This window comes from Parus major, chromosome 1, assembly GCF_001522545.3.
Source record: "Parus major isolate Abel chromosome 1, Parus_major1.1, whole genome shotgun sequence".
Classification (NCBI taxonomy): Eukaryota; Metazoa; Chordata; class Aves; order Passeriformes; family Paridae; genus Parus; species Parus major.
In genome coordinates, this window is record NC_031768.1 from 66976417 (window position 1) to 67002031 (window position 25615).

Consider the following 25615-nt stretch of genomic DNA (forward strand, 5'->3'; position numbering starts at 1 on the left):
AAGGAAAGAAAGGGGACGACAAACTAAAGTTAGCTTCAAAACACATATCCAGACCTTCTATATTTTGAATGCATGTATCCCAAAATGCAAAAAAAGAGAAAAAAAAAAAAAGCAATATATTGGAAATACCATGGTTTTTGCCAAATATTTATCAACACATCATATCATACATATGTTTTAGTTATTAATTATGTGTATTTAGTAGTTTGCATATACCAAAATATTCCCAAACTGAAATACTTTCATGAGGATAGGATTTTGCATGCAGATGCAGCTTAAAATTTTCCTAAACAAATAATTTACTTGTAACAGATTGCATCACCTTGTTATCATAGTTCATTGTTCCATCAGGAGTGGTAGCCATGATCTCTGGTGTTGAAGCACGCAGATGTCCTGGGCTCATAATACTCGGCTTTGCTACTCCAAAACACAGAATAAGGTAGTTTCTCCACAAAGTAACATAGTTGTCTCCACTGCCTGCTGTACTTGTTTTCTTTGCATTAACAGGAATACTAGAATTTAAAAATAAATTATAATTCTTAAAACGATCTTCCAGTCTTAATTACAAGTACTAAAATATTAATTACAGTATTTTAAAATATTTTAAGAGGGAATAAAACATGCTATGTATCTACCAGCTGCAATTCAACATGACATGATACTCAGGAAAAATCAGTGAAGGTATAAAACTGGAGTTTTCCACCTTACAAGTTACAATTATGGAACTCAAACCTGCATGGCACCAATTTCTGTGTGGCACCTTGTAGGTTGTGTGAACTGGTACTCAAACATAAGACCAAAGGAAAGTTCATATTAAAATCACACAGCCCACATGAAAGAAAGTGAAATGCAGATTGCCACTTACTTTGGATCCACAAGAGGCATTATCAGCTGTAGCCTCGTGAAGGCATATGGCCAAGCATAGCTGAGAGCTGTAGGACAGTGTTTTGGTAGATTCTCCTGCCTAAGGAAACTGAAGAGGCAGAGAACCCATGGGTCTTTAACAGACTGGGCAAAAATCCAGACATGGGAAGGACTTTTCACATCATAATGGCTGTTTACTAGGACAGCATTCCACTCCACCAGCCACTGCAAATCCACGCTGTGTGTTAACGGGATTGTTGTCTAAGGAGAGAAAAGATAAATTAACACTCCTTTCTGTACTAGTCAGAAACCAGGCACAGAGGCAACACATTTGCTTTGCTTTATTATTAATGAACAGAATGAAAGCACAAAATTAAAATCTTGGCCTCTAGAAACTGCAACCCAAACCCAAATGCTGCTATTTATCAGACAAAATTCCTAATTCCTGTATTATGAAGTCAGAATGTCTCTTTCTTGCTCAATTTCTGTTTTCAGATGCAGAGGGGCCCAACCACCCCACCAGTTTAATGTCCCTTTCTCTGCTGGTTTTGGCTGGGGTAGAGTTTGTTTTCTTCACAGTGGCTGGTATGGGGCTGTGTTTGGATTTGTGCAGAACACAGGGTTGATAATACAGAGATGTTTTTGTTATTGCTGAGCAGGGCATGCACAGACCCAAGGCCTTTTCTACTTTTTGTTCTGCCACACTGGTGAGGATGCTGGGAGTGCTTGGGAGGCTGGGAGGAGACACAGCCAGGACAGTGCCCTAAACTGATCAAAGGGAGATTCCAGACTGTGTCAGTGCATAAAGTGAGGGAAGAGGATGTTTGGAGTGAAGACATTTGCCTTACCAAATCACCACTATATGTGATGAGGTCCTGCTCTCCTAGAGATGTCTGAACACCTGCCTGTCCATGGAAAGTGGTGAACTGATTCCTTGTTTTGCTTTGTGTGTGTGCACGGCTTTTGCTTTCCCAGTTAAACTGTCTGTATCTCAACCCATGAGCTCTCCAGCTTTTACCCTTCTGATTCTCTCCCCAGTTCCACTGTCAGGGAAGTGAGTGAGTGGCTCTGTGAGCCTTGACTGCTGGCTGGGGTTACATTTCTAAGCACCCAACATGTGGCTCAAACCCACAGCCCTGGAAAGGGCACTCAATGGGGCAAGAACCATTTGTTGCTTTAAATCAGGCTGAAAAGTACCCCAAGCTGATTGTTCCTGACCTCTGGAAATGGGTCTTTCATTAATCTCTAGGCCAGCATGCAAAATCAGTTGTCTTATGCATCAGTTCTTCTACTGACACCGCTCTATTTAAAGTGCTCAGCTTCTGCTTCCTCTGGTGCATGTCAGACACATCAGAGCCCTGAGTGAGAGATTCACCACAGCTGTGAATTACTCTGGAGTTTATGCTCAGGTGTGCAGGCAGGGCCACTTTCTAAGGACACAAGGGAGCTGAAGCTTATTCCCTTCTCAAATAGATACAAAGTGCCTCTAGCATTAGGTGGTGCTAGCAATAAGACTTTCTCAACTGTTCTTTTTTCTGTATGCAGTATCTTCCATATCCATAGCACAATTACTTTCACGGAACAGATTGTCTGGGACATTGTGGAGCCTTGGGTAGATGGCTGGAGCCTTAAAGCTGTATGATTTCTTTGATTTTTAGCAGTATTATTTTTAGTATTTCATGTCTGATATTTGTTATGTAAACACAAGCAGTAACAGTAAAGTAGTACTTACTGAATCTGAAACAGCCACATGAATAAAGCTTTCAAGAATAGAAGAACTCAGCTGATCCATGACATCAATCATAGGCCTGTCATCATCCTGGATAACACAGAGAATACAAGTTTACTGCTCTCCTGACCAAATTATTTCCCTTCTTATGTTTCTGGGACATGCAACAGAAACATCTAAAAATTATGACATGAATCTGAAGTAGCTAAAACTATTCATTGTTAACGACGGGTTAACATTTTGTCTTTTTCAAATTAATCTCAGAACTAAGTCCAAGCTGTGGTTTGAAATGAAGTTAATTTGTGGCTATAGCTCACTGCTTAGTGAACAAAAGCACATATCAGAAAATCCCAAATGACTTGGGATAGCTGGTATGAAAAGACTGAAAAATTAGCTTACTGTTTATTGAAGCATTCCTTTGCCATGAACACACATATTTGTGTTCTTAGGCATTTTGATGGCTCACTGAGCTGTGACCACCAGTATACAACATGACTCTCCATATTTCTGTAACCATAAAAAGACTTAGAGGTCTTTACTATAGAAGGAAAACGTATGTGAATGACCTTAAAGGTGTCTTATGCTGTGGGTTTTTTCACCCACAATGGTATGCCACAGCAATGGGTTTCATTTCCAACATAAATTTATAAACTTGACAAAACAGAAATGACCCATGCAGTAATAAAGGTTTTACAGTGTATTTTACATTCACATCATTCCAAGAGAAAATAGAAGTTGCTGTACATTCCCCTTCAAATTCTTATACAGGGCATTTGCCATTCATGTTACATTGTTGAGTCCACAGAAAGGTTTGCAGTGTTAAGGCAAACAGAAATAGTAAGCTGAGATAAAATGCTATTTAATACACTAAGTGCATACCTGCTACACTGCAGCAATTACATTAAAAGCAACTGTAATAGCAATTTTGAGCTTTATCTTTGGGAAATTTTAACTCAGAGTTCCAGAAGAGAAAAGTCCTACCTCTGCCTGGCCAAGGGCCAAGAATAAAGAACGGATTTCTCTGAGGATTAAAACAGCCAGTTTCCGCGTCGCAACCTGGAAACTACACAGCAGAACCAGCGCGAATCCTTCCACTGCGTGCAGGACGTTAGAATAGGGGCTCCTTTCAGACTGCATCCTGTGGCTGGATCCATTCGGTATCAACTGGAGAACAGTGCAAGGGAGGGAAAATGGAGTGGTGGTGTTTGCAAACCACGTCTCCAAGAAACCACTAGGACACATAAAGAATCGAAATGCAGAGGCCATGTAGATGCTGGACTGGGAAAATTGATATATTATCTGAAGTAATCAAATTTTGTTGCTTTAGGTTACTTTGTTCCACAAAAGCAATGTATGAGCTATGAGCAGAGTCCTTTGAGCAAATCCTTCCCTCTAATTTTCAATTAATCTTCCCACTTTTTTCCATCCTCCACTAAAAAAAGAATGATGGTGAACACAACACTTTTTCTACTCCAGACAGCATGCCCTCAGGTCTTTCTTGGGTCCTGTAGCAGCCAACACCTTAGGTAGGTGGCCTCTAGAACCCAACCCCACCAGTAAAGTGTAAAAATATTTAATGAAAAGTATGTGAGAATCACTCTTTTCTACGTTTTTATGTACTCCTGTTATTACCTATTAATTAATGGTCGTCTGTGATATAAAACACACATCTTGTTTGCCCAAAGGAAAACATACTCAAGTGTGATTAGTTTCAGAGATAAGAAGCCTAAAAATCATTTCTCATAATGAAAATATCTGTGGGACAGGGCAGATGGGAGAAGCAGGAGAAAAGCTGTTCAGTTCCCAGAAATGTTTGTAACACATGGAGACAGCAGGCTATGGTAACAATCAGGTTCTTTGATGTTTCTGAATCAACCAAGGGTAAAGAAGATGTACTTCACTCTTCACAGCATTCCCACTAGCATTATCAATCTGTTTCAGCCCTGGGAAAATGTCCTTCTGACACATCTACATACACATATTTCACTTCACGTGCTTTTGTTGATGCGCCTATTTTAGTTTGACATGCATTCTCTTATGTTGCTCAACAACAACATCTGCTGTATTACACAAGGACATGGCTGTCCTCAAAAGACACATGAACTAATTACCTAAAAAAATTTTGTATAGTGAATTCTTCTCAGGTGAGTAAATACAAACCACACAAACCACAGCGGTATCAAGGAACATAATTTCTGCCTTCAATTAGTAAAAATGCGAGGACACAGATCTCCTGATTTCATACCTCTGCAGATCTGGTTTTGGCCTGCTCAGAAGCTTTTCCTGGAGTGTGTATCACAAGCTTCCACTGCGTAAGCAACTGTAGCAGCAACTTCAGTGAAGTATCAAGAAGGGTATGATGCATGTCATTCACTTCACGTAGCAGAAAATTAGTGAACCCAAAGAGTACGTCCTCCCGCCAGTCAACAAAGTCAACAAGTAGGCCCTGAAGAGAATTCTGTGCAATGTGCCGGAGTTCATCATCCATATGGATGGACAGCCTGTAAGTAAAAGTAAATGGCAGATAATAAAAGCTATAAGGAGTGTCTATCAGTACATGACAGTGATGGAAAAAACTCCCACTGACAGTGGTGGATGATGCCATCATGGTTTCATTATTGCTAACCACAATTAACATCCTTGACCTGTTTTCTATATTGTAATTCTTGCAGCAGCAGAAGATATTCATGGATCCAAAAGAATTGTGCTCCCCTCCTGGGAAGTTTCTCCAAAGTACATAATTTGGAAACTTTTCTTAAACTAAACATATTTTTTATTTACTTATAACTCAGTAACTTCCATGTAGGTATGATAATAAAAGGCTTAGAAATAAATACATAATCTCAGAATTTATGGATCTATTTTTTAACTAAATACAAAAATAAAAGAATCACAACAGGTCAGCTAACAGTTAGTTAAATTTTTAGCCAAGATACAAATCACAATAAGTAAAAGCAAATCTTCAAAAGAATTAAAATGAGGCATTTGAATTAAAAACTGCTTTATGTTTTAAATAACTAAAAATGAGGAGATGGGGAAAACATACTCAGGACTTTTTATACTTTTAGAAACATGTTGAATACTCTCAAAATCCTTCTGAAAGATGGTGACATTTCAGATCCCATTTTCAAATCTCATTTTCTTCTTTATTTGCATCATGTTGAAGTCCTTCTCAACATCAAAAAAAAAAAATTATACTGTCTTTTGACACAGAAATCATCAAACCACTTCTATGTTAGAAGTTGGCAGAATAAAGTAAATTCAGATTAGTGTATTCTGCAATTTTTGGTTCATTGCCTTTATGATGCATTTTGTTTTAATTACCCATGAGACTGTAATTTTCTGTAGTGTGTTAGAACTCATTTTCAAAGTATTTTATCTACATTTAATCTACACAGTTGAAAAGGAGGACTCATTATAATGAAATCGACAGAAAGCTAGGAGAAAAAAAACCCAAAATAGCAAATGGCGTGGAACCAAAGTCCATTCAGTTGGAAGTGTATGATGAGATGCGGTTCACAAAAAATCTGGTTCATTATAGCTGCCTAATTAGGAGGCAGGGGACATTTTATTTAACTGAAAAGGAAACAACTGCCATGAAAATTCACCCCTGGTGAGTATGACTCCAAAAATAACTGTTATGCTTTAATAACCACATGACTTTCTATATATATTTAGAAACACAGTATTTTGTTGTGCTAAGAAACGATCAGTTTTGTCTCCTTTTTGGAATGCCAAAACCAGATAAACAAGCAAAACCTTTCGAGACCACAATTAAGTCATCCATGAAATGACATTCACAATGACACAAGGCAGTAGCAGAGAAGAGGACACAAAAGACATCTCCTAAGCCCAAGTCACTGCCCAGTGGCATTATCTAAAGAAATGAAATTCAAATTGAGCATAAGAATGCATCTCTCTATTACCACTGTACGACAGGCAGTGCAGGAACCAAGTACAAGTTTGTTTGTTTGCACTTGAGTCAGTTAAATTTAAGACCAACTCAGGAATTTTTAATGAATGGTTGCAGTGGGCAGTGAAAGGGCAAAAGGTGCAGTATATACTTGACATCTGCTTCATGGTTTATAATTTAATACAGCTGTCCTGGAAAAAAAGTCTAGCTGCTGACTTACAGACTCCTGAAAACCACCAAAAGACACATCTGTTGGGAGGATGAAAAACTCAAACCAAACTGCGAATACAAGAACCAATTAACTCAAAGACGAAACTGTATCTCTTGTGAAAAAAAAACATTTAACAGCTTTCCATCTCAAGAGAACAGGCCCACAGAAATCCCTGGCAGAACAGCTTCTAGGGCTGTTTCAAAAAACAGAGAAACTGAAACCTTACCTCCTCTAAGTTTCTTGTCCCTGAATTGAGTCCAGTTTCTGACTCAGAACACAAAATAATGTAATGCAGAGCTCTCTAGACCTGCAGATGAATACCTTCTGGGCCTACACTTTCAAAATTGGGATAAGTAGTCAGTCTGGTCTCAAATAAACATGGGGCAGTATACAGAATAGAAGCAGCTCTGGTGCTGGGACATTCTGGTGATTTACATTAAGTCTAGGCTGGGTGTTAATTCTTTAAACGGTTTATTACTTTCTTCTCTGAAGGTATGTTTTTGAAGACAGTTTTCAGTTCATGCTGTCCCAGGCTAAATAGACTTAATGTCTTCAATCCACTTATCTTTTTTCCCCCTTGTTCTCTGGTCAGTGTCTTCTTCAACTACAGTGCTCCAGCTTGCCTACTGTTCTCCAAACCAGGCATTCTTTATATTGACTAGACCAGAAGAACTTCTTTGAAAACCTTCTAGACCTGTACATGTAAATAAGGTTTATCTTTTCATAGGAACATCACTTCTTTGCATAGTTTGTGATCCTGCTCTGCAATACTGAGACCCTACCCAGTTGTTTCAACACCACTCCATGTGTCTTCTGAACCACAAACTGTTAGTTAACTGCTTTCCAACCTATTGTGTACCCATCTATTTTACCTCATTTGTGTTTCCCTTGCTTATACTAATGAGTATGACTTAAAACACCATTTCCAGAGTTTGCCTTCCTGGGGAAAGGCTGAGCATGTAATTGCTTCTGAGGTTGCTCTAGAGAAGCTTCCTCAGCTCCTCTTGATGTCTCACTTCTTTTTACAGTCAGAGTCAGCTAACTCAGCAAACTTATACGGCTTTGCATTGTCCCAGCAGGGCAATTACCCAAGAAATACTTAGAATCATGGCTGACCTTTTCTGAATGAAGTTTGATGACAGAATATAGACCAGTGGTTACACTGACAATTGTGAGACTTAAGGAGGGTAGCATTAATTTATAAAGAAACTCACACTGGTCTCCAGATTTTCTTAAAAGTAGTGACAGGTCTGACCTGGACAATCCTGTGACTGAAGACCTGTGACCTGAATAGATACGTGCTTTTTTACCACCTCAGTTAAGGCCATTAATAAGGATAGAACTCTAGTTAAAATATTGGATTAAAGGAAAACATGTCCTTTTAAATTTCCCTTAAGCAGAATGGATGCAAGTGTTTAGTAAGGTATCTGTATAATTTAATAATGTAATGATTTAAAGCACCCTACAAGTGATTTATAGCAGACAATGTGAATTCAAGGAAATCAAGCTGGCCATGCACTGCAGCACACCTACTGCTGGCTGATGATTTAGTTGTTTGGCTGTCTGCACTCTCCACTACTACCAGAATCAATTGTCTCACTGATTTAGCACATCATTGGGAGTTAGCTCTGTTTCTTCTGTTCATAGAGCAGAAAAAACTGTTTTTGTATGTAGCCTTCTGGCTCCCACATCTGCTGTTCCCACATCTGTGATGTCTGAAAAGCAAGAACAGGGTGGCAAAGTTTGCTTTGCCACAGTTACCAGAGAGCAATATGCTGCAAAGCCCTCTTGGTTCAATTTAATACCATAATCCACTTACATAAAGAACACAAGCTGGAACCTTGGTCTTGGATACTTGAATTGAAGTGTAACAGACTTTCTGTACTGACTTTTATCATAATTATTTGTTACAAGTCACTGATTTGATGTCCTGAAACCTAAACGGTGTAGCATTCATGTCATAGACTACCTTGTTCAGTAAAGTCTACTCAGACAAATTAAATGGAGGGATATAATATTTTTTTAACTTATATTTTCTTTATGTCTTACAATACTAATACTAATACTAATACTAATACTAATACTAATACTAATACTAATACTAATACTAATACTAATACTAATACATAACCTTAAAAAAGGTTTTTCTAATGTACCACATCTAGCATATGCTATTTTACCAAAGAGACATGGGGGAATCATAAATCAAAACTGAACAGTTATCTCCATGTTTTTCCACTACACAGAAAAGATGTTTTCTCCTGTTAATCAGTATGCTGTGATGGTTAGAAAACAGTAATACGTTGTGACTTTCCTGAATAATAGCGAATATTATATGACCTACATACTGATGGGAAAGAGTTCTGGACATACCAACTTTTTCATAAAATTATGAACCATAATAAAAACACAAAACTGTAAAAAGATGCTAGGACATCTCTGTCTAATTCATTAAGAGCAATTTACTATTTTAAAGCATGTATATAAAAAGAAACAGTTACATATTCCATGGCTCAGCTTTTCACACTGTTCCCCTGGAGCAGTCATTCAGTGCTTGTACAGCTTACCTTGCCAGCAAGTCGATCAACTCAAGTTTTGACATTCCATCAGGAAGTAATCGAGGAATAGCAGCAACACATGTTCTGAACAGATCAATTTTTGGCTTTCTTTCACCACTGAAAAATTAAAACAGAATTTTGACTAAGTTTAAGAAGGAACTGTGTTAAATAATCCACCTCTAAAGTGCCAGAGGCTTATTAAATACATTAGGATAGACTGTTAGAATATGAAATAAGAAGGAAACATGAATACATTTTTCCATTGAATAAATGGTTTCAATTTTGACATTTTTTATGCATCATATCTATATATTACTTGAAAAACCAATTATTAATGATTCATTTATTTCTCTCTGAGAGGAACTGGCATATATATAAAAAATGGAGGCATAATGTAGGAGGATTCCTCCACCACAATCAGCATTTATATGATGCAAGCTTTGGATGAAGCAATGAGGAAAGAGTTGGGGTGTTCTCCATCGTAGTGCAGCTATATTTCACCAGTTGTATAGAGCAAATAGCAGATGTATAATTGGTTCAAATAACACGACTGAAGATCCAGACATTTGTCCCCAACAGAGGGCAAACCTATAGAAAATCATGATACATTTTTATACTGAAAAAGGTGTATAATTCAGAGGTAGGTATGGCCAGAGAGTTTCTGTTGATCACTGCCAGAGATAACAGCATTTTGGCAACTCATATCAGCTAGAACATGTTTTAGCAGCCCTAAGGGTGTTCTAATCTGTGGAATGGCACAACTGTTCCCTAACAGCCTGCAAAAGTCATTAAGCACAAAGTTCAGCAAGAACCAAACACCAGATTGGAAGTCTATGAGTCTTCTAAAAGTAGCCCAGGTTTCAGCTGTTGATTATTTTCAAAACAGATCCAGTTGTTTTCTGACTTGTTTCCAAATTTTTTGGTAAATCTGCAGATTAAGTAAGTCCTGCAGATAGAACCCAAAGTGTCAGATCATTTTTATCTCAATCATCTATTATCTAACGATGAACTGTAGAGGAAATTACCAAAGTGGAACAGCATTTCAAAATGTGCAGTCGTTCCCGCAGTATTATTAAATATTAGCCTGTAATATGCTTTGGAAGGATCAAAAAAATTAGGTCCTATTTAGAGTCCATATTATAAACATGAAAAGAAAAATTTTTCCTCTTTTAATATGCTTCCAATAGAACTAGAAAAGAATGAGGGGGAAAAAAGACACACCAAGAAGCACCATAAGCTATTTAACACCACACTGAAATGGAGTGACAAAACAAAAAATTAACTTAGTCTTCCTGCACTCTGGTCCATTGCCCTGGTTAGTAAATTACTCTGTCTCTCCACCCAACAGAGGACATTGGATTTGGGTACCTTACTTTTATGTTCAGTCACAGAGAAAGCCTGGATGCAATGCTGTCTGAAAGAAAATTTTCTGTACTCGTTAGTTCAGTGAGTAACACTGAGTACAGTTCAGTGAGAACAGAAAAGGCATCAACTGATATTAGATTTACTTAATTCAAAGATTAAAGACAGTTTTGTAGTGAATACCACACTGTCTCTCAACACCCTACTTATCACTTGGACATACATTACACGAATAAAATGTTGACGTATTTTTAATTCTCTGTTTTAATGGTACAGTTAGGAGAAACTATATTCTTGACTAATTACCTTTGTCTCACTGTATCTGTATTCTAACAGATAGAATGTGAAAGATGTTAGCAACTGACTGGAAAAGGAGTAAAATACAGTATCTCACCGAGAATTTGGTTATAAACAAATCCCTTTCAACTATTACCACTAAAGCAAATACTAGCTGGATTAATAACTAGTGCAAAATCCTGTATTTTTACAGTTGTAAACATTTAAGTATCATTGGTAACTTTATCTGCAGGCAACCCAAGTCTTCCCTGATGATTTGAAATGGAAAATGAACTCTGCAGTTTCCTTATGCTCAGAGCCTAGCAAGGGCAAAACTTGTGCATTTCAAATGGAGATTTGTAAAATAATAGTTTGAGAGGAAACTCTTCTGAAGGCAAATGAGCAATTATTTATAAATATAAAATCTGTGGGTGTTCTGTGGCTTATCAGCTGCTCAGAAGAGTAGCAGGAGAAGATCCAAACCTCAGGCTCAAGTTTCCAACTTACCATCTGAGCTATGAGGCGCAACACGCGAGGGAGGCAAGGGGAACCTTTGAAGTACTTGCAAGGACAGGTTTGTATTTCAGAAAAATGGATGCCCTATTCTAACTAAATGTTGGGAAGTAATTATAACCAGTACCAAAACTCATATCCCAGTGCAGGATGCAAAGGATGCTGCTTACTCAGGCTTTTAATATGATCCTCCCTACTGGCATTTAGTACTTTAACAATAAATGCTGAAAGGATCAGTAATTAAATATTGTCTAGAAGCAAGTCTAACACTGCCAAAGAAAATTCCAGAATCTGCATACTTTACAATGTTATGTCTGCTCACTGCCTAGCTACTTCCCTCTGATTCTTATTTTATTTGTTAATAAAAATACCACTATGGTATTCATTTTATGCAGTTTGCACAAAAACTTTATGCAACTATGACAAAAACAATAAATTCAAAATGTACATAAATAGAGTGTGATATCTACCAATTAAAGCCCAAAGAATTCAAAATAAAAATGTAACTATAGTGAAGCATAGAGTTCTGTGAATGAAATGGGAAGCAATTACATAAAAACTATGTTGGCTTTTCCACATATCCACAATGCAGTTTTTGAAAGGATCATTTTCAATCCTGATAGTAACAGCTATTTATGTTTTTTGTGAGTTCACATGATTTTGTATCAACTGATAATTAAGCATCCCAGATATTTTTTTTTGCCTTGAAAGGCAACACAAGTAAAAATGTGTTATAATGTGGCTTGCCTTTCAAGTGTATATATTAAATTAGAGCTCATCTGGATATAAAGTACAACACAAATGACAGCAACTTTTATGTCTAAATATCCCAATCTTTATGTTTCTGACAAAAGTTACTATCAAATCTTAAGATGTCCTGAAATTTAAAACTCTTTTGAGTCTATTTGTTCGCTGACTCTAAAAATAAACAACATTTTGGTGATGCTGAGAAACCACTCAAAGGATATTTATAGCAAAGATTAAGAACACTTCTTGTCTTAGTGCCCAAGGTTTCACAGTGCAATTATCTTTTGGGAATAAAATGTGAGTTTCAAAACTCACTTTCCCTACCACAAAGCCTGAATACCCAAAATGGTTATGAAAACTGGGTGTGAGAACTGGACTCGGGGTAGGACTACAAGAAAAATATGAAACATTATTGGATAGTAATACTGGCTACAGATATAAATAAAGTAAGACAATGTTGGTGACACAGTCTCACCTAGAGGCACTGCAACAAATAAGGGAAGAGCAACAAAAACATAAAGATTGTATCAGTTGTACAAGGCAGTTCAATTTGGCCAGACACTGCAGTCAGTCACTCACAGCATTCCTAGCAAGTTGACTTTTTTGGGCAGTAAATATAATGTATCTCAAAGAGACCAGCATCCTTTTCATTACACCTCAAACTTTTTTCCAGGGGTTGTTTCTTTTCTAGAATAATGACCATGTCCACTGCTCTAACAGGAAAGATATGCAAGGTCTCCTTAAAGTTGAGATCTCTAAAATTTGTGCTCTGCATGTATGAGATGATGTCTCTGTGTCTCTAACCTCTACTTGATGTTTACCTCACCAGAACTCTCCCCAGGAAACTTCCCTCACTAATAACTTTGGATGAAAGTGAAAAATGGTGCTGTGCTCAATGCAGCTTGAAGCACACTGGTTTGATTCTGCTCCAGTGGGATACTGCTTAAATCCAAGCCTTATCACAAGATTATTTGGGTTTTTAATTAAGATTTTATTTTGATTACAGGCATGAAAAGCAAAGGGAATTTTGGAATACTATTATTAATAGGGATTTACAGAATTCATTGCCTTCATTTTGAAGTTCAGTGATGCAAGTATACTCTGAGACAGTGTTCTGAGCACAGGCTGCCACATTTTCTACTTCAGCATTCTACCTCTACCATCTAAACAACCACAGGATTCACACATGGTTTTACCTACATCAAGAACATCTTCAGTTCCAAACATTAAAAGAAGCACAATCAACTTGTCTTAAACATTTTATCAAAGTATATACTAATTAAGCTAAATGTTCCTGTTTCTTGCTGTTTCTCTGATGACTCATGACAGACAGAAATAGAGAAAAAAGTTCCAAATTTATCCAAAAACATCTCCTTGTTTCATGGGAATTAGTGTTCCTTAGCACTCACGTAATCATGTCTTCAGGTTCTTTGTTGAGCATCTGTATGTTGGTTAGCATCATGCACCGACCCACTTCCTTGTCAAGGTGTCTGAGTATGTTGTCCACAGCTTTCCTGACTTGAGAATAATATAATGACATACCTGCAAAAATATGCACTTTTGTATAATTGGGAACATTTATAGGTACATATATATATTCTGAAAAGAAAACTTGCTTACTCATGCTGTGGTGCATGAAGTAAGAAAAATGCTTTCCTCATGAGATAGAATATTCCACTACTAATGATATCCTGATCCAAAACCAGAATGTGTTGCCTGCTCTGAAAGGAATGCTTACATATTATACATGGAAACTGGAATACTGGATTATAAAACAGGAATGAAACAGCTAATACAAGAATTCAAAAGAGCAAACATTTGTTAGAATTCTTTTCAGAATGACCTGTGAAAAACAGCATTTGTCAAACTGAACCACATATTTCATTAGAACACACAATAAATTAAATCCTTATAGTACAAAAATAAATCCAATACTTAACAATAATAAATGATTCTCCTCAAGGGCTGAAAATGTGTACACATCCATTCTCACATAAAATTCTCTACTGTCCATTCTTTACTGACCTATCATTTTAGCTTCTTCCTCTGTAAGAGTTTTGCTCAGATACGTTTTCTTCACTCTGAGAGTGTTTCCAGAGGGAAGGACAGCTCCAGTCACTGGCATTGGCGGTTCACCATCTTTTTGCTGCAAGCTATCAGCAATTACCAAGAAAGCTCTCAGGCCAATATTCATTCTCTGTGAAGTTTAAAAGATGGATGAGTACCATAAGCAAATAATCATATTTTACTCATATTCTTCATTCACTTTGAAATTTTGAGAATGCACTTGCTGGCATTTTTTTTCCTGTATCTTCATTACATTAACTAGTCTGATACACTTCACAAAATCTGCCCATAAAATAAATAGTGAATTCTTATCTCCACTGTGAGTAAAACCTTAAGTATTCTCCCCTCTCAGATCTTTAAGTATTTGCATTAGCACATTATCTTTTTATCTTCAGGATAAAATACCTAGCTATGAACTGCAGTGTAGCAATGCATCTTAAATGGACCTTCAGTTAAACAAAAAACTACCTACATCTGTTATGAAAAAAAAAGATCAATAACTGTCTTGAAAGGCCCCAGGGTTAATCATACTGAGAGAAAAGTCTGGAATGATGCTCAATGCCAAAGCTACAATGTGAAAATATTAGGAAGATGAATCTAAGTGACCTGAATGCCTTCAGGGAATGCACCAGAGGAAAACTTGCAAGCTTTGCATTGCAGTGATTGAAAGACTAGAATGTTTTCAATTTCTCTGGAATGTGTTCCAAAAACTGAGAGGCTGTCCTACTGACAGTCTCCCAGAGATGCGTTTACACACATTATGGGGATTTTTTTTTTTTGGAAGGCTAAAGTCTACGTACATAAAAAAGTGGCACTACAATTTCTTTATTTTCAACTTACAATGTTGTTGAGAAACAGTAAAATTTCAGACACTGATTCAACAAAAAGCTAAGGATGATGTCCACCCCCTCTCAGCTGGGCTAACACAAAATGTCCTTTGTAGGACCTTTCTCAGTCAATGCTGCAGGTGGCTGACCCAGAGCATGGTGCGGACTGCCCGCTCAAAAATTGTTTCATTCTTTTTTACTCTGCTACAGAAAGATGAAAGCTGTGTTCAAAGTAAAGCTTGCCTTTCATTTTTCCCGCTTTTGACAGTAGAAAGTTTAACCTACTTTTCCCCATTTTTTGTAGCCAATATAATTTGTGCAAGGCAATCACTCTATTTTAACATCTTAGTGAATAGAGACAAGAATTTAATTCTGCAAGATTAATATAGACATCTTTTATGAGCGGATCATAAATTATTTTTTATTTTTTCTTAATTTTCAAAAGAAAAAAATTTCAAAATTTCAAAGGAATTGCATATTTTTAAGATTTTTTTTTATTCTTTAGTACTTATTTATATTTTGATTTTTTTGTAAAATTTTTTCAAATTTCTGATTGTTTTCTCTAGGAAAAGCATTAGGAAGCTGACTCATGACACCAACACCACTGGAGCTTTGCTGGTGAGAGGGGTAAAATTTTATTTGACTGTTTTCTTTTTCAATCTTTCTTGCATCATGTACTCTCAGTAAAATTGTTTTGAAAAACATTGATACTATTACAGAAAAATTGGTATTATATTAAAATAGTTTAAGCCATTGCATATAACAACAGCAGAGTGATAAGGACATACTGTGACCAATAGTTTTATTTATACTTTTCTTTTTCTTGTATACATTTGCACAAGTTCACATTTGATATTCTTCACTGAGAAAACATCAGAAAGTCATAAACAATGTGACATTTTACAGACAGATGTTCACAGATGTATTTTACTAATAAATCAGATTCAATATCTGGCCTGAAAACTGGGCAAATATGAAAGCATACTTAGAATGTAACCAGGAAGAAAATGCAGCACAATACAATACATACTAACTATTAAAAAAAAATTAAAAAAAGCAGATGTACATCATACCTCAGGGTTGAGACTGAAAGCTTTTGCTGGTTTTCCAACACAAAGAAAGTCAAAGATAATTTCTTTCATTGCGAAATCTAAACGTTCCTAAAATAGCAAAAATACTGCAAATCATTAAGCTGCTCCCTTATGCTAGTTATTTTCATTAAGGCTACAGAACAGTGAAACCCAGTTTAATCAAGGTTTATTTAAATACATGGAAAAAACAGATTTTCAGAAGTACGTGGAACATATTATCAGATCTAAGCTTTTGACAATGCTTTATATTGACAAAATAAAAATTGTATAGCATTTAAATAGAAAATGATCCATTTCAGAAATACAGCTCTTAATTATTTCATTTAAACTGCAGTAATTATGGCACCAACACAGTATTTTACATAAAGAGAGTTGTCTTCACAGATGGCACAGTTAAGGGAAGATTTTAAGCATCTGTTTGCTTCATTCCTACTCAGAGACTTTAAGTATGTGCTTAAGTGCTTTGCTCAATGGGAAAATCTTCTGACTTTAAGTCATGAAAGAGATGGAACTTCCAGCACTGTAAGTCAGCCTATTTTAGCAGTTCCCATTTGAACTGATGAAAACTATATCTGTCAACTCCATGCTGAACTTGGTTGACATCTGACTTACTGCTTTGACAGCACTGCAACTTATTGTCCTACACAGCAGGGATGATTCAGTATCAAGATGAGACATGGCCTATTATTTTCAACTTTATTGACAGTCAGAGTGTGTAAACAAATTAATTTTTTGACTTGCTGGAAATTTTAAAAACTGACAAAAATTACATGTGAGTTGAAACAAACTCTATTAATTTTGATCTATATTCAGTGGAATGAGGTTAATCAAAACCTCATTCAAAAGGAGTTGCCGCACCTCAGTCTATAATTTCATCATTCTCTGGATGAAAGCTAATGTCAACAGGGTTGCAAAAAATTCAGTCATTAGAACTTTACTTATTTATTAATTTGGTATTGGGAAAATAAGTTGTTCATTGTACGGAAAGATATATGCATGGCTCTCCCATACCTGTGCAATAAACTGTATTATCTTCACAAAGATGTTTAGAGGCATATCTCTTGGCACAACACCACGGGACCCTTTTGGGAAAAGGGTTGTGACAATAGTAATAAGTCGACTGCAAAAGAAAAAGGAACATTAGACATTTTTGGACCTTGCAGACCTTCATTTAGCTTGACACTCCATTTAGAAAGACCAGAAAAAAAACTTCCTTTGAACTGAAAATGTAATGGGGTATCTCGTTCTGATCCTTTGCTATAAATTCAGTGCAATTATTTTATTTCATTACTGCACTACAAGTAAATTAATCAGTCAGTGGCTACTACAAAAGTATTTTTAACTTACACTGAACAAGGAGTGACTTCTAATTTTTCCAAAAGCAGAAACACTTTATACAGCAATTTTCATAGGTGACAGAGTAACTGACAGTGCTACAAGAGGGAATATTTTCTTGTGTACAGTTATGTTTCTTATTTCACAACATGAATAGGTTCAATTTGAGTGAATTCAGGAGAACTATAAAGCCTCTTCACTGGCAACATCCACTCTACAATGGATTTTCATTACAAATAAAGCACTTTACCTTTGGGTAGCTGTGTTGCTTTCACATTTAATTCTGATCATGTAAACCCACAGTAGTCTGTACAGAGATTCCAGTGCAACTCGAGCCATTTTTGGGTCCTTATTCTAGAGAAACATACCACATATGAAAAAGCTTCAGGCACAAATTAGCAAGGAAGTTCTACACTTAATAGGTACCAAGGTTCAGCATTTTGATAATGAAACTATAAAAAGAGCCTCACAGCTGCTCAGTGCTCCATTCCTGGAGCCGTAGGATGCTCATGCATCCGACCTGCTTCTGTTATTACATGAGTTGTTGAAAAACTCAAGCATCAAGTTGGTTAAATTAGATATATGTTAAAATTTAAAATCTCTGAAAACACCCACAACTTGACTGTGAAAAGAAAACCTTCTATTCAGTAGATTACATCAATTCAAAAGTTGTTGCTCTATGGTGAAGGCCTGGTATGAGAACAGATAAAGGAATGTACCACATACTCAAAAGTGAAAGGAAAAAAATCTGTGGATGCTTAGGCTGGCCAAATTAACATGGCATCTGCGATCAGCTGGACTGGATTGGTTTATCTGCCTGGATTGCTGTTTATTTTTAGAAACTAGTACAGGATTGTCTTTGGGTCTCTTCAGTCACACGCAGTTTTCCGTTTCTCTGGCAGTTGAAAGGGCTGTCTGAGTAAAAAACAAGTGCAGTCCAATCAGATGGTCTCCTGCATGTTGAGCCATCTGCTGGGTTAAATTTTGAAGGAGTCCAGTACACTTTGACCTGAGATAAGGTTTGCCTGGCCCACAGGGCAAATCTCCATGGCAAAAATCTGAGATATTTTCAGTAGACAAATGTTGAGTCACGGATCAAAGACTGCGGTTTGATCAAAGAAACTGCAACTGATGCCATCAGTGATTCCTGAATGTGTATTGGTCTTGGTACTGCAAAATGATGGGAAGACAATTTCCCAGTGTTACGGGAGATGACTTCAGCTTTCAACGTGGCATCTGTCAGAAGTTTAGGAACAGAAACACTGTTTTTGGGCTCTAATTTCCACTCAACACATTGACAACACATTTTATGCAATAAAGTTTTATATGGACAAAACACTGAATATATATTTTTTGTTTATTATAGCAGCATACAGTGGTTGTCCCACAGGTTTAGAGTAAGTAGTGAAAGGAATGCCAAAGTTTATTTGGCACATTAATCTGTGCAGGATTTTTAAATAATAAAATTTGTTACAATCAATTTGTTTATTAACCTGTTTACTTTCAATCCATTTTTCATCAGGTATAATCTTGTCAGTCCTTGTACAATTCAGACCTAAGAATTTTATTTCTTCAACAGGTGATGAAGTACATTTATTTTTATTCCAAAAATAAATTTTTATTTTTATTCCAAAAACAAAATTTATTTTTATTCCAAAGCTTTCAAGGAAACAGCAGGCTGTGACTGAGTTAAGGTACAAGAGGATGTGCAGCAGAGGAGGAAGCTATCTGTTAGCAAAACCAAATATCCCAGTGATTAAACAGTTAGCTGTGAGGGCCATTGAGAATCAGAGAGGAGAAAAGGGCTGAGACCAGCATCATTGGAGTTTTCAGAGAACAGCAGACTGGCTTTTTGCCAGAACAGCAAGTTGCATGGCAGAAACAGGATTAAGAGGAAGATGATAAAAAGCCTAAGTACATCCAGGGACATTATGGGCATGTCCATTAGCAAGATCTGTCAAAGTTCATGGTGTTGATCTGCACAACTCTCCCTCTAACAGATGGATTTTCAGTTCTTCCTCCAGCTGTGTGAGTTTGGTTTGGGTTTTGAGGTGCCAGCCTGTCTGGTGAAAGGATTGTTTCAATGGTTGGGGTATCTCTTTCTCTGTACTGGGAAGGAGTGGCCAACCATTTTCTTACTTAAGCCACCTATTCAGCTATCTTACTTTCTCCTCAAAGTAAAGATTGAAATAGTGCCATCACTTTAATCCAAGAGCTCTATAAACTGAGGTATATATCAATGAATTACAGGTTGCAAAATAAATCCCAATTTTATTTTCAATCAGTAAGATAGGACCAACTTTTCTTACATTTTCTCTGATGGTTTCAAATAATTTGTCTGGATCTCCTTAATTTTCAGAAAAATATATATTCCCAGCTGTCTTTGCCTTTTCTGAAGCTTGTACAGCTGCATAAAACCCTGTAAAATTAGTTTCAATAACAACATGCTTATTTTCTAAATCTCTTTGCAGGTCAGATTCTAATGCATTGTCACCAAAAGTAAGGTATTCAGGTATTGGCAGAAAGAAACCTTCAGGCAGACTGAACATTCTGAGGAACTACTTTAACAGGAGGATCCACATGAAGAGAATCAATACAAATTGTTTCATTAGGACAGAGAGGAAGCACAACCAGAAGGCAGCATCAAAAAAGGATGTAATATATACCTTTTGACCAGCTTGAGAACTCAACTTTTGGAGAAAAGGTATCGGTCTCTGAGCTGAGAAAGTGGCTGAGATGTGAAGTTTGTGTGAAGTTTGAAGTGTGTTGTTAGTAGAAGCCTCCTAACAACTGGTTCATCAAGACACAGTTGCGAGACCCTTCATTTGCTCTAGTGACTTCACTGTGGTTTTTTTTTCCCTTTTCAGGTGGGCACAGGACCATCCTTTCACAGGGATGCAGTTTTAGCACGGCATGGGACACGAGGTATTGCAAAAATAAAAGGCACTTGAAGGAGCAGTAATGATAACTAGCACATGTGCACTGAACAGTATGTGCAGCCTGAGAACCACAGCAGATTGCACTGAAAATCTAACCTTAAACCTCAAAGATCTAACAAATGGCAAATGCATAAGAATGGCTACATGGAGGAAAAAATTGAAACAGTTTAGGGTTTTTGTAAGGCAAACCCTTAACATGTGTGAAACAAGCAATGGAATCAGTGTCCTACAAGTAGTTCCATTTTGAAAAAGTAGTAACATGCTCATGCTTCCAAAGCTTTTGTGAAAAAAGCAAGTTACTACTAGGTCAATTTTGGTATGTTACTCAACCTAATAACTTTCATCAGCATTTTTTTCTTTTTCACAGGTGTTTGACTGAGGCTTGGTTTGAGTTAGAGAAGCAGTAGAAATTCAGACTTGGTCCAAGAATACTTTTTTGCTATTGAAAAAACATGCACAGATAAAGAACATGTACTGTCAGGAATAAAATTATGTATGGAATCAGATAATAGCAATAAGTCAGTAGATTTACCTAAAAAGGCTACGCAACAGATCAACAGTGCATACTGAAGTCTGAATACAATATCAAAACCAGGTGATACTAACCTTGAGATTGGAAAGGCAGTTGTTGAGGAAAATATGCCATCTGTTTAAAAAGAACTGCTTCTGACTGACACAAAGCAGGCATGTTACCAAGGGGTACAAAGCCTAAACGGAAAATGGATGTCGATACAGTGTTATTCGCATGTCTACACAACCAAAACTAACTTAATACAGACATTGTAAACTTGAAGTACTAACTCCTCCATTTTGTGCAACACAAGTTAGCCAACATAAACACGTTAGTAAGTAGTACTATTTAATAGGAGCCTTCTCTGAAGCTGTTACAGATACGTTTCATGGATGATCTATAACCGACCAAATATGTACTCATAGCAGTGTAAGATAGGGAACAGCTTTACAATTTTACTCTCAGGTAAGTTCTGTCAGTTTACTGAGAAATAAAAGCATGGAATTAACTAAACTTTATTATTATAACAACAGGACCCACAGAGATTGTAGGAACTTGTGAATCAGATGACTATTGCTCCTCAAAGTCTGTAGTCACAATATTTACCGAGAGACATGTCAAACACCCAAAAGAATTGTGTTAAAATACAGACAATGCCTGGGTCTGCTGGGAATTAAAGCTTGTGAAGCGAAAAATAAAAAGAAGCAAAGCAGAACATAGAATTTGACATACCAGAACCCAGTCTCTTTGTCAACACTCACTTTAAGACTTGTAAATGTTGCACTAAAAAATAAGCTAAAATGCACCTAATGATTTTAAAACTGACTGTGCTACTTCAAGAAGACTAAAGTTTCAGTTCTAATGCTAATAAACCAATTTAGGACATAAAAGGTGTTAGTCAAAAATATGGTAATGTTCATTTTAACATGAATTATTCTAAAAATTACCTCTAAATTCTAACTTCAGTCACAGCTCATAGTATAAACACATCATAAATCTCAGCTTCTGTTCCAGTAACATGCAACATAAACTGTCTATAGCTAGGTTAATTTCTTGAGCAAATGGCAAATGTACATTACTTTTTATTTTTATAATCTTCATGTCCAAAATACATATGGGACAGGATAACTGAAGTCTTCTCACAAAAGACCTTCTTACTATACAGCTGAGTATTTGATTGGATCACAGAGTTTAGTAACATTCCAAGAGTGTTAGAACCCATCCTAAGGAAGATCCCTAGGAGGGAAGATAAACCATCTCCTGGAATTTTCTAATTCTCTCTATTCACTACTGAGAGAACCTTAATGACTAGCTCATATGAGGTACTTTTAGACAGAACATAAGGCAAGATGAATTTCCCCATCCTGTCTGCACAGCGAGTGCATGGATTCACCAAACACTGATCTTGGTTCTGTTCAGACTTTAAGGAGTGTGCTTTCTTCCTGGAAGCCTGGAAATATGCACTGCAGCTATTTCTGTCAACTGTTTGCCTTTCCCCTCCTCCTTCTCCTTGCAATGTTTGTATTTCTAATCACACCCTCACAAGAATCTATTCTATTTTGTCACTTTTAACTATGTAGCCGCCAGTGCGGTATGTGTAGACAAGCAATCAAATGCAAAGGCCCAGCTGTGCAATCCTTTCTCAAGAATGTAGTATTGACTTTGGCAAGTATGGCCACAGTTTTTGAAGCTCTATTTAATGTAAAAACTGTACAGAAAAGCTGTACCCTGCTGCAGCTCCAACAATGTTTTATTAACTCGGTACAGTGGAACAGAGCCACACAAACGCAAGCAGAGTAAAATCAGAAATCCATCTCAAGCCTCCCACTAACTCAAACTGGATCAGGACTGTGCCCCAGGGGATGCTCTGGCTGTCCCCTGGGAATGCTGTAACAGGCAGAGAGCTCAAGCACACTCCTGCAGTCCTCCCAGCAGTTTCACTAGCGCCAATGACCAGCATTTGCCGAAAGAACTGGAAACAGGGAAGCCTTTTTGACTTTCCCCTAGAATGAGGGAGGACAAATGACAAACTTTCTTTACTTAAAAGGTCCAAGACTTCAAAATGAATTAGCTAATGCCACACTGCTGACGGGCGCTGACCCAGTTGGAGAGACAGACTGCTTAAGGCAGCCAGCATCAAACTGACTCAGATCCTCATTTAATTCAGATCAACTCATGATTCCAAAAATACACTGCAGTGCCACTGTTCATCTCACACACACAAAAAATGAAATAGGGAGCTACACAGTAGCCAAGTTATGTATTTAAAAGGGCATGTGTTATACATTTTTTCCTTCCTAAAATGTATTATTTAAGCCCTGTGAAAGAGTTGTTCCCACATGCCTCATTTGTTCTCACTTGACAAGAAATGAACTCTATTCTTCCTCCTCTTCTCCTAATGTTTACACATAGCAACTATGAGAAAACCGAACTATTTAATAATCACAGAACCAGAAGCTGACAACATATTTGATTCAGACTAATTTAGATCATAATATGGGTAAACTAAGTACACTTATTTTCTCTAAACACAATAATCTGTCCTGCAATTAGAAATGTATTCGTTATAGCCAAACACAAATAAAACATTTTGCAATTTCCCAAGAGTCTTGCTCAGAAATATTTGTGACAAAGAATTTTAACCTCTGCTTCTTAGGGTTACTAACCAATGAGTGTTTCTTTCGTGATGAAAGTTCAAGCGTTGTATCATACAGGCTTTCAACAAAGTTCCTCAGACAGGGGACATTCACTTCATTTTTAACAGCCTGAAAGAAAATTTCATGTTAGTAAAAACCTATTTCACAAGCTGTTTTATCTAATTTTAATAATTATGCAAACAACATAAAAAATAAACTCACAGCAGCTACGGGGACAAGAATTTCAACAAACAGTCCTGCCAGTGCATGCTTGATATCTTTGTCTTTAACTTCAAGGAAATAATGTGCACATTCCTAAATAAAAAAATAAAAAATACAAGAAACATAAATTGCGTATCAGCTGGAATAAAGACCTCTGAATGTTTTCTGAATGTGTATCACGTCTCAGTGACTATTTTTATTCTGTAAATCCCACTGAAAACATTTGCCTCTTAACTTCTAAATCTGCATTTTGCAGCAAGCACAAAGCAGGACATAAGTCAAGATCAAGGAGCTGTTACTCTAATCCAGAAAGTCTCCACTGACTCCAGCTGTGCCTGGTGGTGTGTTTTGGACTGGAAATGGAATTGGACTCAGGGGCTGACCTCATGCCTTCCCTGTGTGTATCTTCAGGAGCAAACCTAACAGTCAACATGGACTGCTTTACACAACGCTTTGAGAGGCCAGAAAAGGAATGTAATTCTCTGGTAAGATACACAGGACAACGAACAATCTTATTGTAAATATTTTTGGATGAATTTCATTACTAGGATTTGTTGCATATTGATGGTCAATATGGAACTGTGCTACGTGAGGACAATTTCCAGCCTGCAACTGGGGATTAAGAAAAAAATAAAAACAGACTTTGTCCTAAATATGCAGTGAACTACTCTCCAGACAGCTGTGTTGCTCAGGAAGTGAGGGAGGGGAGATAAGCATCCACCCATTTGTGTGTACAACTTCTCTGAGGATGACAAATCCTACTGCCCCAGTTTTCTCCAGGTTCAAGGCCCAAACAACCCCTGACTGTATGAGGAAGGCCCCACTGACCATTTTTCCTTCACAGTCATGCAGAACAGTTTACATTCAGATCATACATATTTTTTTCCTGTGTGCTAACAGGATTATACAACACATGGCTTCAGACACTCCAGCCAGCCTCCCTGAGATGCTTCTGCACTCTTGGGGTAGACAGGCTCTTCTGGAGCTCACTCCTGAAATTAGCTCACCCTCTGAAAGCATCTCTCTCTACTACAGCGGCACTGGTGTGACAGAGGTTTTAGATGAAACACTGTGTGGAGATCCTGAAACAGACAAACTACCCAAAGAGTTGAAATGTACTTCACCAAACTGAGCAAACGAGGTTTTCCTACAGGCACAATGATTCTTATGATGCAGAGGAGTAAATATAAGAATTTATTTAGTACTGAGATATTGTAGCAGGGGAAGGAAGAGATCAAAATTTCAGTTTTTACTAGGTAGGAGTCTTACCTCTGATTTTAATAGCAGTGAACACTGGATAAAGCTGAGCCACAGCCCTATTCACACATCAAGTCAAGTGCACTGAACACACATCACTTTGGTATTTTGCCAGTTCTGGATAATTTAAACTGACACATACGAGTATGTGTCTACATAATTGAGAGTAAGGTAAGAAGAAAAATTACACATTTCTGTGTTGTTAAATTCATCTTAAATATGCTATTAAATATGGTTTAGAATATATTGCAAAAGCTGCCATAGAATGTTCTTCCTGTACAGGACTTAAAAGAAAAGGCTTAGCATGTCTCTATGCCTATATATTTGTATTCCAATCCTAAATCCTTACTTGAGAGCATCTAACACTGATTTTTTTTTTCTCCATTTACACCATCAATACATTAATCTTTACATGGAGGTATATATAAAACATTTATTGTACTGGATGAGTGGCTACACACCATGTAACCATGTGGGTCCTCCCAAGAAAAAACAGGGGAATAGCACGATTAAGCTGAAGAAACCTGCTGGTGGGAAAAAAAACCAATTGTATATTA

General features: G+C 37.0%; 1 protein-coding gene across 8 annotated transcripts in view; it reads right to left on the bottom strand.

Moving 5' to 3' along the window:
- Positions 1-25615, bottom strand: part of FRY (FRY microtubule binding protein) — a 219076-nt gene that overhangs the window by 74785 nt on the left and 118676 nt on the right. For all 8 annotated transcript variants that reach the window (XM_015629518.3, XM_015629509.3, XM_015629499.3 and 5 more), the window contains 14 exons: positions 23802-23894; positions 23610-23708; positions 21039-21140; positions 17744-17847; positions 17170-17278; positions 16141-16227; positions 14199-14370; positions 13583-13715; positions 9285-9392; positions 4839-5094; positions 3575-3757; positions 2597-2683; positions 866-1125; positions 323-512 (listed from right to left, as the gene is read on the bottom strand). In XM_015629518.3, the coding sequence (XP_015485004.1) occupies positions 323-512; positions 866-1125; positions 2597-2683; positions 3575-3757; positions 4839-5094; positions 9285-9392; positions 13583-13715; positions 14199-14370; positions 16141-16227; positions 17170-17278; positions 17744-17847; positions 21039-21140; positions 23610-23708; positions 23802-23894 (1983 nt within the window). The remainder of the gene's footprint in view (positions 1-322; positions 513-865; positions 1126-2596; positions 2684-3574; positions 3758-4838; positions 5095-9284; positions 9393-13582; positions 13716-14198; positions 14371-16140; positions 16228-17169; positions 17279-17743; positions 17848-21038; positions 21141-23609; positions 23709-23801; positions 23895-25615) is intronic.